The following is a 13,322-nucleotide window of genomic DNA, read 5'->3' as shown; positions in this document are numbered from 1 at the left end:
TGTTGCTGCTTGCAACCTTGGCTTCAACACAGACCGGTCTTGAATTGGTCTCCCCAACTCACCGGCTGTGTTGATTTTAGACGTCGCTTTATTCTTGGAGCCAAGGACGGTACTATGGTGGCTGCTCCTTCTACCCGCCTTGATTATTGCTGCGGGAGGGCCCGGGTATCTCCGACACAATGTAGGATTCTTTAGCCTGGTTCCCTGGTCTAATGATTTCGATTCTCAAGGTCTCTGAAAAGTAACGGTTCCTTGTCGAAAAGGTCAAGGGAAATTCCCTCCTTGCAATCCCGTTCTGTTTTGCCTTCTTTCTCTCGTTCAGCTGCTGTCTCGAAACTGTGGTTTCCTCGTATGCTGTGCCTCGCTCAGAGTGTGCTCTCATGCACCGCCTTATCTCTGTTCGGAAGCTTAATGGGAGTCAGGTGTGTGTGATGTCAGTAATTGCCCGACCTCGTCTGACCTTTGTATTAGGACACGTCAGGTATACTGCTCAAGCTTAAGTATTTTCTCTCATAGCGGGCTGTCCGTGTGAAAGTGTTTGTGTTGTAAAGGGGGCAGGGGTAGAGTGCCTAAATAGCCTACCTGGTAGGATGGTATAAAGGTCTTACAGGGAAGGGGATACTGCGTCTCACCATCTGGTGTCCCAATCCCCGAAGACCCCTCACCCAGGTGATCCTCCTGCACTGGTGCACCCCGAGGAACTAGATCCAAGGGCGATGGCCGTGTCCTGGCCATCTGGATGACAGATCCCTGGAGACTAGTGGGCAAGACACCTTCTGGTTTCTCACAATACAAAGGAGAATGTCAGAGGTAGTGCCCAATATCTGAAGTTACCACCAGACGATATACATGCTGTGGAAGAGAAAAACTTGTTATGCAAAATATCCTGACCACAGTTACCCATCCCCTGAATATTGCTTGGATTGAAAAGACAAGAAAATATCCCCTGGAATAATGATTGCTGCTGGTGTGAATAAACTTCATAGCGGATGCCTTGACCAAATTAGGTTTTTGCCAGTCTAGATTTTGATGGCAGGCTTGCATTTTCCATTGGTCACACCTTTGGTTAGACGCAGGTAGCCATGTCCTAACAAACCAACGTCTGGTTCATTGTAAATGCTTGGTGAGCTCTACAGCAATTCTTTTAAATAAAAAACAAGGTTGTTTATATTAAGTTTTACTTAAGTTTTCTTATTTGCTTCAAGCAAGAAAAGTTTTATGATGTCCATTTCAATCAAACATGTTGAGAACAATTACAATCCTAGGCAACAGCACTGAACGACTAACAAAGTGCACTACAATATTATTTTATTTAGTTTACAGAAGAATCAGTACAGGTTGCAGAAAGGAAATGTTTAGTGCTATTTACAATTGTTTCTTTAAAACTCTGTTCTATACAAATTTAATTCAGATAAGCATTAACAATATATCTGTAAGACCTACCGCATATAAAGCATTTTGTCAAAGCAATACCAATGAATAAAAGAACCCGATTACATATATTTGTTGCTGACCATTTGAAAAAGAATTACACATAACATTTGTCAGGGTTGTGGACATTTTTGTTAAGTATACAGAACACAATGTCAACCTATGACTTTGAATTTATCTAAAAGGTTACAGCCTTTTCATATGGTAATTTGTTCGATGGCGCTATATGCCAATCTATATGCAAGATCTATAGTTCTGTATTTTATACGATCTTTATTAAATATATTCTACAGAGATTTATAATTTCAACCAGGAAGGATATCTCCCCAGTGAAAAAATATAAAAACTTTATATTTTTACAGGTTTAGATGAAACTATGGCATGCTTTAGTGCTGTGCAAATTTCTTGAGCATATCTTTTGAATTGCTTGGAAGAAAGTAAAGAGTGAGGGATGCTTGTTTTTTTAATCAAGTGCCCTTTCATGAAAAAACAGCTTCCGGTTTTAATGCAATTTCAAGCACTAATACAAATGCAGGTTACATAAAGAAACAAAACCAAGTACTACGGTATGGCAAGGGTTTTTCTTCTGCTATAGAAGTTGTTTGACATCTCTGAAAAACGTGACAGAATACTAGGGTACAGGTGAAAAAGTACGGAAAAACATCAATTCTTGATATTCATTTCAAATACATAAACTTGATAAGTAAAGGAGGTCTTCTAATATATATGCACAATAATAAAACCCAATGAGCTACAGAAATTGACCCCTCCCAAAGTAAGGCTTGGAAAAGCACTCTCCGCAGGTTTGTGCTTTGAACATGCACCCCGACTGATGGCAGAAGGAGGAGTGTCCAATCATGGGAAAACAAAATCAGACTTAACAGCTCCCGGCTCACCTCCCCCTGTAGAGTGCTTTTAAACAGGCACATTTCGCTTTGTTAGTCCCAGGGAATAGATACCATATTGTCATTCTTGGTTTAGTTAGCGTTCTAAGCAATTATGGCCAGCACGGTTGACGCAGGTAGAATATTCACTTCATTCTATAGTTTTTCTTTCATATAGCTGCTGTCGAGCTCCTTTTAATTGTGGAATAGTTCTGCACTCCAGTGTAGAATAAAACATATTTAATTCATAGGCGCCGTGTACAAGTTTATGGTGATGAGCAATGAGTTAGCCAATTAGTTTAGTGCAAATTGCATCTAGAACACCTGGGATGGTTAATTCGGTTCATCGACGATGCTCGTTGCCGTCCTGTGACGACTCCTGTGGAAGAGGTGGTCTACTTGTTTCCCTGGAGATACTGAATGCAGTTGACCAATAACTGGCGTACTACGAGATTATTCACCACAAGCGAAACAAATGGAAAGGAAGTCCGAATGAAAATGTTCTGGATCTCTTGTTTTTCTTAGTGAAAATAAAGAGGATGTGTGAAAGCGTTCATGTAATATTTCAGTTCCATGGCGTCACAGACAGGATATCATCCTATGGGTCTCTGAAGCGATGTTGAGGGCTCTTCTATTCCAGCAGCATGAAAGACAAAGACTATATTACACCACAGTTAGCAGACACACCGCAGAGTGCTTACAGGATCACACAGCAATTGCTTTCTCCAGTTTTTTCACGGTTCCTTTGACCTGCAAACGAGAAATGTAGGCAATTAAAGTTGGGCTAAAAAGCCATACACTTCCAATTACATGTCACAACATATAATCTAGCATGTATGTTTAAATTTCACACAATTACATTTATGTAAAGTGGAAGGGGACCCTGAACTCTACTCCCATGCCCTCATCACCTTTTTGAAGGACTTTCACTCTGATCACCAACCCACTTAGCTCAACTTGGTTTTTTAATACTCTTCACTCTGCTAAAGATGGACCATGCTCGAATACAAAAACCATCCCCACTGCGGCATCCATTCCTTTCATTGCCTACTCCTCCACACCTCTCTAACAAACTCCATTCCCTACCACAAACAGTTTCATGACAAACCTCCATCGATTTCCTTTAGTTAGGTTTACATTGCCCTAGTCCGTGCCCTCAAAGCCTCTCACAATTTAATAACCACATCACATCACTCACCGTGAAAACCCACAGGGATGTCCACCTTCACTGGTGGAGCAAAACATGCTTTAAACACGCGAAGCATACATAAAAAGGAATACAGAAATTGGTAGTGCTTCATCCTTAACATGGAGGAATCGTAGTACCATTAAAGTTCATCCTTCTACCTTATCCCTCTGAAAACAAGCATCGTCAAAGCCAAGTTAAGGCTTTGTGTAGGCATGGGAAGAACACTTGCCAGGCACTGTAGTAGTGGTATTAACTGGCCATTGATATATGTACCTGGTGCAAAATGGTGCTAGTACCTGGGCATCCAACAGCAGTGCCAATGCCTAATGCTTATAAAAGCCAAAACTGCTGGCTTTGCAAATGCTGGTTTTCACCAGGATATGCAGAGTGCTTATAACATCGAGGCAGGCCGAGTTTACAACTTCAATTAAGGTCATTAACTCTTTGAAGAAAACACTGGCAGGCACCTAAAGTGCAAACTTTGATGGAAAGTCTAAATAAAAGCAAGCTCCAAGAGTTCCAATGAGGTGGTGTTTTGGGTGTGGAGGGGCAGGAACTGGGTGGGAATGGTCACGGGGATTAGCATGGCCACAGGCAGTCACTGGGTTGTCTAATAACCGAACACCTACAAGTTCTGTGTCCCTCCTCATATGCCATTTCTGCCAATCTGTACTTTAATGCAATAGTTTCGCTTATAGGTGTAGCAAGCGACACACAATGGCCCACACTAAACATGCTACACTACCTTTAAAACTCTGCTAACCCCAATCACACTTTCCTTTTCCTTCCTTACAACAACAGGTGACTTTCACCTACGCCTATGGAAATCCAAGTACTGAATAGCATCTCTTAGTCCCTTTCATGAAAGCCGCCACCCACATCCGAAATTCACTCCCTACTCAATTTTCCTTCCCAGATCAAACTTGCCCTAATTGTCCAATTGGTCACCACTTCCTGTTACTTATCAGATCCCTTCCTCTTGCGAATCCTAAAAGTCAAATACCTACAAAACCATTAAACTAATACTTCTATCTGGTGTCTTCTCTTGTTTCTTAAAAAACGGCCTTGAACACCTGCATAATCAACTCCGCCTATCGCATCTCTTTCTTCATTTACTTTTCAGTCTCCTACCAACTCTGTTCAAAGATGCAAGCCAGACAAACAGATTCGACCTCTTTCCAAACATCCCCAACACGTCAATCTAACATTCTGCATTTTGGGCATGTTAAGCTTTTGAGTTTAGGTGGAAGTCTTGGCCATGAGCGACTGTTTAATCACAATTGGGCACCTCATCAATCGATCCTTTATTTCCATTCACAGAGACCTCCGACGCCTAGGATATTGAACACCACTACATGTGTATCACTGGACAGCACTTTCTGTAAATGCACAGAACTTAAGAAAAACTACAAATCATTCAGCAACAATAGCTGCCAAAGACAATGGGCGTGGAGTGGAAATGTTCGCACATCAGCTATCCTGGACTGTTGGTTCCTCCCTAGAAATTCACCTCCCAAAAGTTACTGTTAACAGACCTGCTGTGTTCCGCACACCACTACAGTTGAGGACCTTCTCTAGCACAGAAGAATGGTCCATAACCTATAGTCAAGATATCTATGTTTTAACGTGAGCATAACCGTTCCTGAAAAAGAAAATTCACCTGGAGGGCACAGGACCTCCACCTCGTAGGTAGCAGGTGGCTAGGACACAGGCATGAGGCATAACGAGCTGCACAACTTGTGACTGCACAATTGAGTGCTTGCGGTAACCAACACACCCCATGCCCTATAAGAAGTGGTCCTCTGTACTCCTGGCTCCTTATAATCATCTGCTAATGTCTAGCAGAGCAATGCCAGATCCTAAACCGGTCAAAGGTGATGTCACTTCCTTTCCTCATCGAATGCCCCCCAAAATATAACTACCTCCCCTGTCCCCAAATCCATTCCCATGTTAAATGAGACCCTGCCTCTTCAAACCACTGCTTCTTTGGTCAACTATAAACTACTCAAAAGCCATAGAATATTTTCCCACCTCAAAGATCACGGATCCAAAACTCAAATGGGATTTACCTCAAACTTGATTTTCGCACTCTGATATGGCACGAGATTTACAGCTGTTGCAATCCCTAATATGCTATGTCATACCCAGCTATTTTTAGTAAAGAAAAGACCAAGTATTGGAATTGGCAGCCAGATCCTTAAAATAGAGAATGGTAACGAGATTGTGCATAACCAAGCAAATATCTGCTAATAGGTTATGTTTATTGATTTAGATCGTGCATGCCACATACCAAATTGCAGCTACAGTTCCAATAGTGGACGCCTGGCATGCAAGGGGAGGGGTGAAAGAAAGCGATGGCTTTGCAGAACATGGGAGAAGAAAGTGTTACGTTTAGAACAGGAGAGTTTTCCATTTGGATTTGAAGCGCAATATAGAGTTAAGAGGCTCTCGGGGACAGTGGGAGCGAGTTGCAAGGTGGAGGTCCTATGACAGGAAAGCATAGGTCACCCAAGGATTTATCATTTGAATCTAGGAGCCTTCAGATCTTTGCAGGCATGGTGCAGGACATTGCATTGCAAGTATCTGGGTGCAACGATTTGGACTGTGAAGTGGACCTTGGAGCAGATTGGCAGTGAAATGACTGATATGAAGTCGCATGCTTTCTATTTAAGCCAAATATCAAGTGGATGACAGCATTTTGCACTTTTAAAAGCGTGTCTCACGAGGTTTGGCTTGAGTCCATTGCCATAGTCTGAACCGCAATTCATTAATGGACCCATGTGTTCCCCTTGGGATCAATGGCAGAATCTTGTTCAGTAGGTTATGGTGAAAAAAGGCATTTTACCAATCTGAACACAACCAACAGCAACTTAAGGCACATTGAGTCCCTCCACAGAAGTAGTTTCTGTAATACTTCAAAAAATCTGATGAGCTGAACACAGATCCAGCAGATCTCTGAACATTCTTTTTTGGAAAGAACGGTCAGAGTCAAAAGGTACAGAAAACGATCTCATGGGTAAGGAGAAGCGCTACACCACAAGAGCGGGAGAGTTGAAGGAAACTGTTGCAGTAACAGAAGGGAAGTATTCAATCAAAGGAGAGCACCTTAATCACCCACACACCAGACGAAAGTTATGACCACAGTGGTCGAAGTGGGTGGGAGCAGTGCTCCTCTACTTTTTAAAATTAAGTGTCTGTTCCTATATATTTTTTTTTTTTTTTAAAACGTTCTGGAATGTTTTTTTTTTTCAAATACAATTGTAGGAAGCGGTTGAAACTTGCACTTCAGTGCACTGAACTGAACATTCCCTTAACCAACAGACATTTCTTTGGGGTTTTGTATCATGGGGGTGGCATTGGAGTTTGTGGGGGTGGGGCAGGCCAGCAGTATATATAGTTCCACTCAGCGCTACAGATAAGGGTTGTATCAGCTACTTTTACGCCCTAAAAATGGGGAGTAAAAATATTCAACAACAAATAGACAAGTACCACCTAGTCCCTCTGCTTTCACTTGCAGAGCTATATAGATATGTTTAGAACATTAGTGCACAAAGTACCACACAAAGAAACTAGTTATAACTGCCTGATTGGAAGAAGTAAATTGCATTTTTTAATGTGTATGAATAACTAGGTGCAAAGAAAAACATGCATTACTTACCGTAAAAGCATTTCTGATGGTTGCATCTGCTTAGATTCACATGCTGTGCATAGTCCGACATCCAGTGGTAACTGCTGAGTATTGCATCTGGTCTTTCGAGAATCGAAAGGGGACGTCGACATGGGAGTGCCTGTAACACTATCCCTAAGAGACATGTAATGTACCCAAGGTCCCTCCGATTGTATTTTTTCTGCCAAGAGGGAGCCTTATGACTATTGTGAGTGAGTACAGAAAAGAGAGCGAATGTAGTAAGACTTCTATGTTCCTTCCATCCGAGCGGGGAGGAAGGGTGGGCGCATGTGAATCTAAGCAGATACAACCACCAGAAATGCTTTTACGGTAAGTAATGCATGTCTTCTGATGTTTGTCAATCTGCTTAGAATCACATGCTGTGCATAGACTAGCGAGCAGTAACCGGATTTGGAGGTGGGTTGTGAGAAGGAAGAGTAGTGAAAAGGTGTCTTAGTACTGCTTGTCCCACCTGAGAATCAGACCTAGAATGAGTGTCTAGGCAATGGTGTTTTGTAAAGGTGTGTACATAACTCCAGGTTGCCGCTTTGTAAATAGACTCGAGAGGAATATTTGCAATGAATGCTATGGATGCCCCAGTGCCTCGAGTGGAATGTGCTCTAGGCTTGAAGGGCAGTTCTCTCTTAGCAAGATTGTAGCAGAGTGTAATGCAATTGACAATCCATCTAGAAATAGTGGATTTTGAGACTGTCTCCTCTTCCTGTGGCCATTGAAATGAAAAACGTATTTGTTTTCCTAAGTGGCCGAGTTCTTTTCATATAGAACATAACAGCTCTGCGTACATCCAGTGTGTGTAGGGTTCTTTCACAAAGGCTTGAAGGATTTTGAAAGAACGTTGGTAGCTCTATTGACTGGTTTACATAGAACTTGGAAATTAATTTAGGTGCAAATCTAGGGTGAGTGCGCAAAACCACCTGGTCTTTGTGAACTGTTACAAAAGGATCTAGAATAGACAGTGCCTGTAGTTCACTTACTCTTCTAATGGAAGCGATTGCTATTAAAAAAGCAGTCTTGAGGGTGAGGTTCTTAAGACTTGCTCTGTGCATGGGCTCGAAAGGAGCTCCCATAAGCCTAGTTAACATCACATTTAGGTCCCATCCGGGAGCCGGGTTACAAAGGGGAGGGTGAATTCTTTATATTCCTTCCATGAAGGCCTTTAATCACTGGAATTTTCCACCAAGACACCTTCTGTTGTGAGGTTGTATATGCTGAAAGTGCTGCCAAGTGCACCTTTATTGAGTTGAAGACTAGGCCTGAATCAAGTAAGTGAGTTAGGTATAAAACAATGTGAGTGGGAGAGCAGTTGATTGGGTTGATGCTCTTCGAGTTACACCAGATGACAAACCGTTTCCATTTACTAGAATAACAATATCTAGTGTTAGGGTTCCTAGCCTCCCTGAGGATGTCCATACATCTTTGAGGGAGGTGCAGGTGTCCGAAATCTGTGACCTCAGGAGCCAGGCCGCGAAGTTCAGTGTCTGTGGGCATGGGTGCAACGTCTCTGCTTTGTCTTGCAACATGTTGTACGGGCAAGACAGTTTGACTGGAGGAGATAGGGACATCTCCATCAGATGAGCAAACCAGGGTTGGCGGGTCCACAAATTTCCCTGACCATGTTATCCAGAGTCCGTTCCCCTTGGATCGGTTCTGGGGGTATCTGGAGGCGTAATATTGGCATTGGGTGTTTTCCAGGGTTGCGAACAGATCGGTCTCTGGAAAACCCCATTGTGCAAAGACGTTGGAGACTATGTCTCCGTGTAATCGCCATTCATACTCCCTGGGCAACAGAAAGTCTCTGCCGAGTACAACTGCCAGAAGATTGAGTTCCCCTGGAACATGTTGTGATTGAGAGCCCACTTCCAAATGTTCTGAGACAGTTTGGACAGCCCTGAAGAATGAGTGCCTCCCTGCTTGTTCCGATAGTAAATGGCTTCCACTGCGGGGGTGGTGAAGGATTAGCCCTTCAAGAAATGTTCCCTCTACCACCACCGCAGCGAGAGAACTAGGGCCGGCGATACTACTACTAAATCGTCCCACTGTCCGTTGGCCTGACACCACTGGTTGCTTAGCCACTCTTGCATTGGACGCATGTGCAGGCACGTGTGAGGACCTAACCAGATACAGGACGCCATCATTCCTAGCAGTCCCATAGCTTTGCATACTGTTACCTGTCGACTGGCTACATAGTGAGGGATCTGAAATATGTTTTGAACCCTCTCGGAGGGGAATACAAGGCCGTCCTTTGTTCGAATTAGAGCCCCTAGGAATTGTTTGACTTGACTGGGGTCTAAACTGGACTTTTTCTCGTTGATCGAGAACCCTAGGCTGAATAAAAGATCTATGGTCTTTTGGGTATTTGATAGACATGTCTTGTAGGTGTCCCCTGTTATGAGCCAGTCGTCGAGGTAAGGATAAACTGGGATGGATTGCCTACGCAGGTGTGCTGCCGCTATTGCTAGTACCTTTGTAAATACCCTTGGTGCAGATGCTATGCCGAAGGGTGGTACTTTGAATTGGTAATGTTTGTCTTGTAACATGAACCTGAGGTACTCTGTGCGCTAGCAACATCAAAATATGAAAGTATGCATCTTTCATATCTAGAATTGTCATGCCATATCCCGTGTGAGCAGGGGGGTTACTTCCTGCAGTGTGACCATGCAAAACTTTTGTGGTTTTACAAACTTGTTTGCAGGGTGCAGGTCTAGAACAGGATGCATGGTTAGATCTTTTTTGGGTACAAGGAAGTACACTGAATAAATACCCTCCTTTACCTGTGATAGAGGTACGATCTCTATGGCTCCTTATTGTTCTAGTATCTCAACTTCTCGGAGAAGTATGCGAAGATGTTCTGCTGTTAGTTTTCGTTGGCGTGGAGGTCTGTATCTTGGGGAATTGTCTGAACTCTACACAGTATCCGTGGGCTATGGTCTTTAGCACCCACTGGTCCATGGTTATTCCCTCCAATGCTTTCAGAAATGATGACAGCCGGCCCCCCTACCAGGGAGGCATGGGAGGGGACCTGAATCTTTGAGTCATCTGGAGCCTGAGGCAGGAGAGCCTCTGGGGGTCGGGTTCCTGCCTCTTCCTTTACCACATCGCTGTCCCCTTTGGGGGTACGGGGTATTGTAAGTACTGGTTCCTTGCTGGGAGTTCCAGTTGTTTCCAGAAGGATAGTGTTGATAAGTGGAGTGTTGGCCTCAAAAACACCTTCCGTTTCCAAATCCTCGCCTTGTGGAAGATCTTTGAGTGATTTGGTTTCCACTCCTTCCCCCAGAAGCTCACTGTCTCTAGAACCCTGGTTCTCTCGAAGCTGGACTACTGTAACAGCCTCTATCTAAATCTGCCCGCCTCTACTCTCCGCCCTTTGCAACTCATCCAGAACAGGACTGCAAGACTTGTCCTTGGCCTCAAGCCCAGGGACTGCATCTCTCCAGGACTGAAATCACTACACTGGCTCCCAGTGACTGAGGATCAAGTTCAAAACCCTCTGCATTGTCCACAAGGCCGTCTGGGGCCTTGGGCCAAAATACCTTCCTTCTCGAGCTCTTCGCTCATCCGCCTCCAACTCCCTCAGGGTCAGCCGCTTCTCCAAACAACGAGTTGGGGGCAGATCTCTCTCCGCTGCAGGGGCCTCCCTCTGGAACAGCCTTCCTGCCTCCCTGAAACTTGAGAGAACCATCTCCGGTTCCGGAAGCACCTCAAAACCTTCCTCTTTGCCTCCGCTTTCTCTCCCCCTCTCCCCTGCTAATACTACTGAAACTGCACTGAATCTGCAACTGGGCCACTCACTGTTCTCGGTCCTTGGCCCAGCCACTCTCCCCTGCACTGCCTCCCCAGCAACCCCTGCACTGTGGGACTGTGTCTGTATCCCTACAGCTCCCCTTCCCAGCACTTGTCTGCACTTACCTCGCACTTGCCACCAGCTGGCCCTTGTTATTTATCCTGTATGCTAATAACCCTGTACTGCACTTCCCCCCTCTCCCTTTCCCCCCATGCACTTTTCCCTTCCCCTCTACCCTTGCACTTGCGCGATCTGAATGACATCTGGCCTAGTAGGATCGTTGTCCGTCTCCCCTTGTCCCCGCCCCCCCGCCTCGTCGCGCCTTAAAACACTTGTGTATAGGCACGTTTCAAATGCCATATCATAGATCATATCATAAGCTTTTTAAAGTTTCATGTTCTTTTTTCACGGTTTCCAAAGCCTCATCGACCGCTTTTCCAAACAAGTTGGAATCTTCCACTTGTTTGTTTTTAAGAGCAGCTTGCGTTTCGGGTTTAAACCCTGAATTACGGAGCCAAGCATGTCTCTTGAGGAGAATGCCTTGAGCAAGGGCTCGGCTGGCTGTCTCGGCAGAGTCTAAAAAGTGTTTTTTAAAATACTCTGGTTGACTTGTCTGCCTTCAGAGACTGTGGTAAGTAGGCGGGTCCGCAGAGGTTCTGGTGCTTCCTGTAGGCCTTCTTGTATTAGGGTCCACTGCGCATCTGCGTAGCTGGCCAGTAAGGTAGTGTTATTGGCGATGCGTGTAGAGTACGCTGCCGAGTGGTAACACTTTTACCCAGGGCATACAGTCGTTTCCTCACTTTGTCAGGGGGAGCCTCGCCTGTGGATAAAGGAACCCCTACCCTTTTTCTTGTGGTAGTGACCACTAAAGAATCTGGGGTAGAATGACCTCTAATGTAAAGAGGGTCTGATGGTGAGGGGCGAAAGAGTTTTTCAATCCTTGGATTTACGCCTCTGGTAAAAAAGGTGTGGCAAAGGATGGAGCAATGCGTCTTCTAATCGAATTGAGAAGTGGTATGGCTTGGCTAGTAGGCAGCTTTTCTTCGAGTATATCCTCAACAAAGTCGGCTTCAGGCACTGCCTCTTCAGTGACAACTTTAAAGTGATCAGCTGCTTTACGTAGCATCACATTAAATGTTAGTTGGTCATCAATAGGAGAGGGATTTCTAGTAGGAGTAATCAGAGGGGAGTCCAAAGCCAGGATCTCTGGGTCCGGGTCTTGTGGTTCTGGAGACTGCCAGGGTTGTGGTTCACCCACATCTGGCTCCACTCCCCATCCTTCCATGGGCTCATCTTGAATGGGCTTCTCGAGTTCCTCTTCGTCATAGAAGGGATTCTCCTCTCCTCTAACTGGTGGAGTGTCCTCTTCTGTAAGGTCATAATTATAAATGTCCTTTTCTTAAGAGGGGCCAAAAAGCTTTCGGTATTCGTCTCTGGGGTAGGCAGGGCTTTCCTCTCCTGACCTTCTAGGTTGTTCTGCACGAGACAAACTTGTCTAGCCTTTCCATGCAGTCCTCAAACTTCTTCCTAGTCCAGACTGAAGATTTAGAGTAGTCTAGGGGTGGAAAGGTGTCTTTTTCTAGGTCTTCAATTGAAAAAATGTGTCTAGCCCTCTCTTCCGTCGAGAAAGGTAGACCTTTGTCCCTCAGAGAAGTTTTCTGGTGGGCCAATGAAGGTGGGGTCTGTCAGTGACCTACTTTTTCCTTCGAAATGCTGTCCTTCGATTTCGACGGATGTTTGGATCTTTCGGAGACCACCGGAGATTCCCTAGCCTGCCGTTTATGTGAATCAGCGGCTACAATCCTTGCCAGACTGGCTTCGACCTCCTCATCAGTCGGGAGGTGCTTCGGTACGTCTGCTGATTGTATGGAAGTCTGTTTCGGTGGGATTTGGGCTTTGCCTTTATCAGTCGCCGTAACTTTCTACGGTGCCTTCTCCTGAGTCCTTAGTTTGTCGTCGCCAAACGCTTTCTAATGATGCCTGTCGACGGAACTGAGTTTTGTGGGTAGCGGACTTTGTTTTGGAATCAGTTGCGTAGGCGGCTGCTGGGAGGACTGCCGATCTCGTCAATCGGTGGGTATGATCGGAACTACCGGTCCACCCGTTGGCGCTGAAGTCTTTTTCGATGTAGTCAAAGAAAGGTTAGCGGTTGTGTTCTTAGTGCCATGCACATGTCTGTCTTTGTCGCCGGGGTGTGATCTCCCCATGGCAGGGCCTACGCTGTGCTCATCGGGGCTGGGGACAGACGCTGCAGAACGTGAACGTTCCATCTAAAGGTCGACAACCTCTGGTTCGGAGGTTTGGTTGTCACTCTCGCCATCGTCACATTAGGTGGTGGCAGCAGTGGGT

General features: G+C 45.0%; 1 protein-coding gene across 1 annotated transcript in view; it reads right to left on the bottom strand.

Annotated features, from left to right (window-relative positions):
• Positions 1-1,291: 1,291 nt before the first annotated feature.
• Positions 1,292-13,322, bottom strand: part of UBL3 (ubiquitin like 3) — a 693,461-nt gene continuing 681,430 nt past the window's right edge. The window contains exon 5 of the mRNA XM_069640754.1: positions 1,292-3,065. Within this exon, the coding sequence (XP_069496855.1) occupies positions 3,013-3,065 (53 nt within the window). The 3' untranslated portion in view covers positions 1,292-3,012. The remainder of the gene's footprint in view (positions 3,066-13,322) is intronic.

The sequence above is a fragment of the Ambystoma mexicanum genome, chromosome 7q (assembly GCF_040938575.1).
Source record: "Ambystoma mexicanum isolate Mex_15411 chromosome 7q, UKY_AmexF1_1, whole genome shotgun sequence".
Lineage (NCBI taxonomy): Eukaryota > Metazoa > Chordata > Amphibia > Caudata > Ambystomatidae > Ambystoma > Ambystoma mexicanum.
This window is presented reverse-complemented; position numbering and strand designations above follow the sequence as displayed.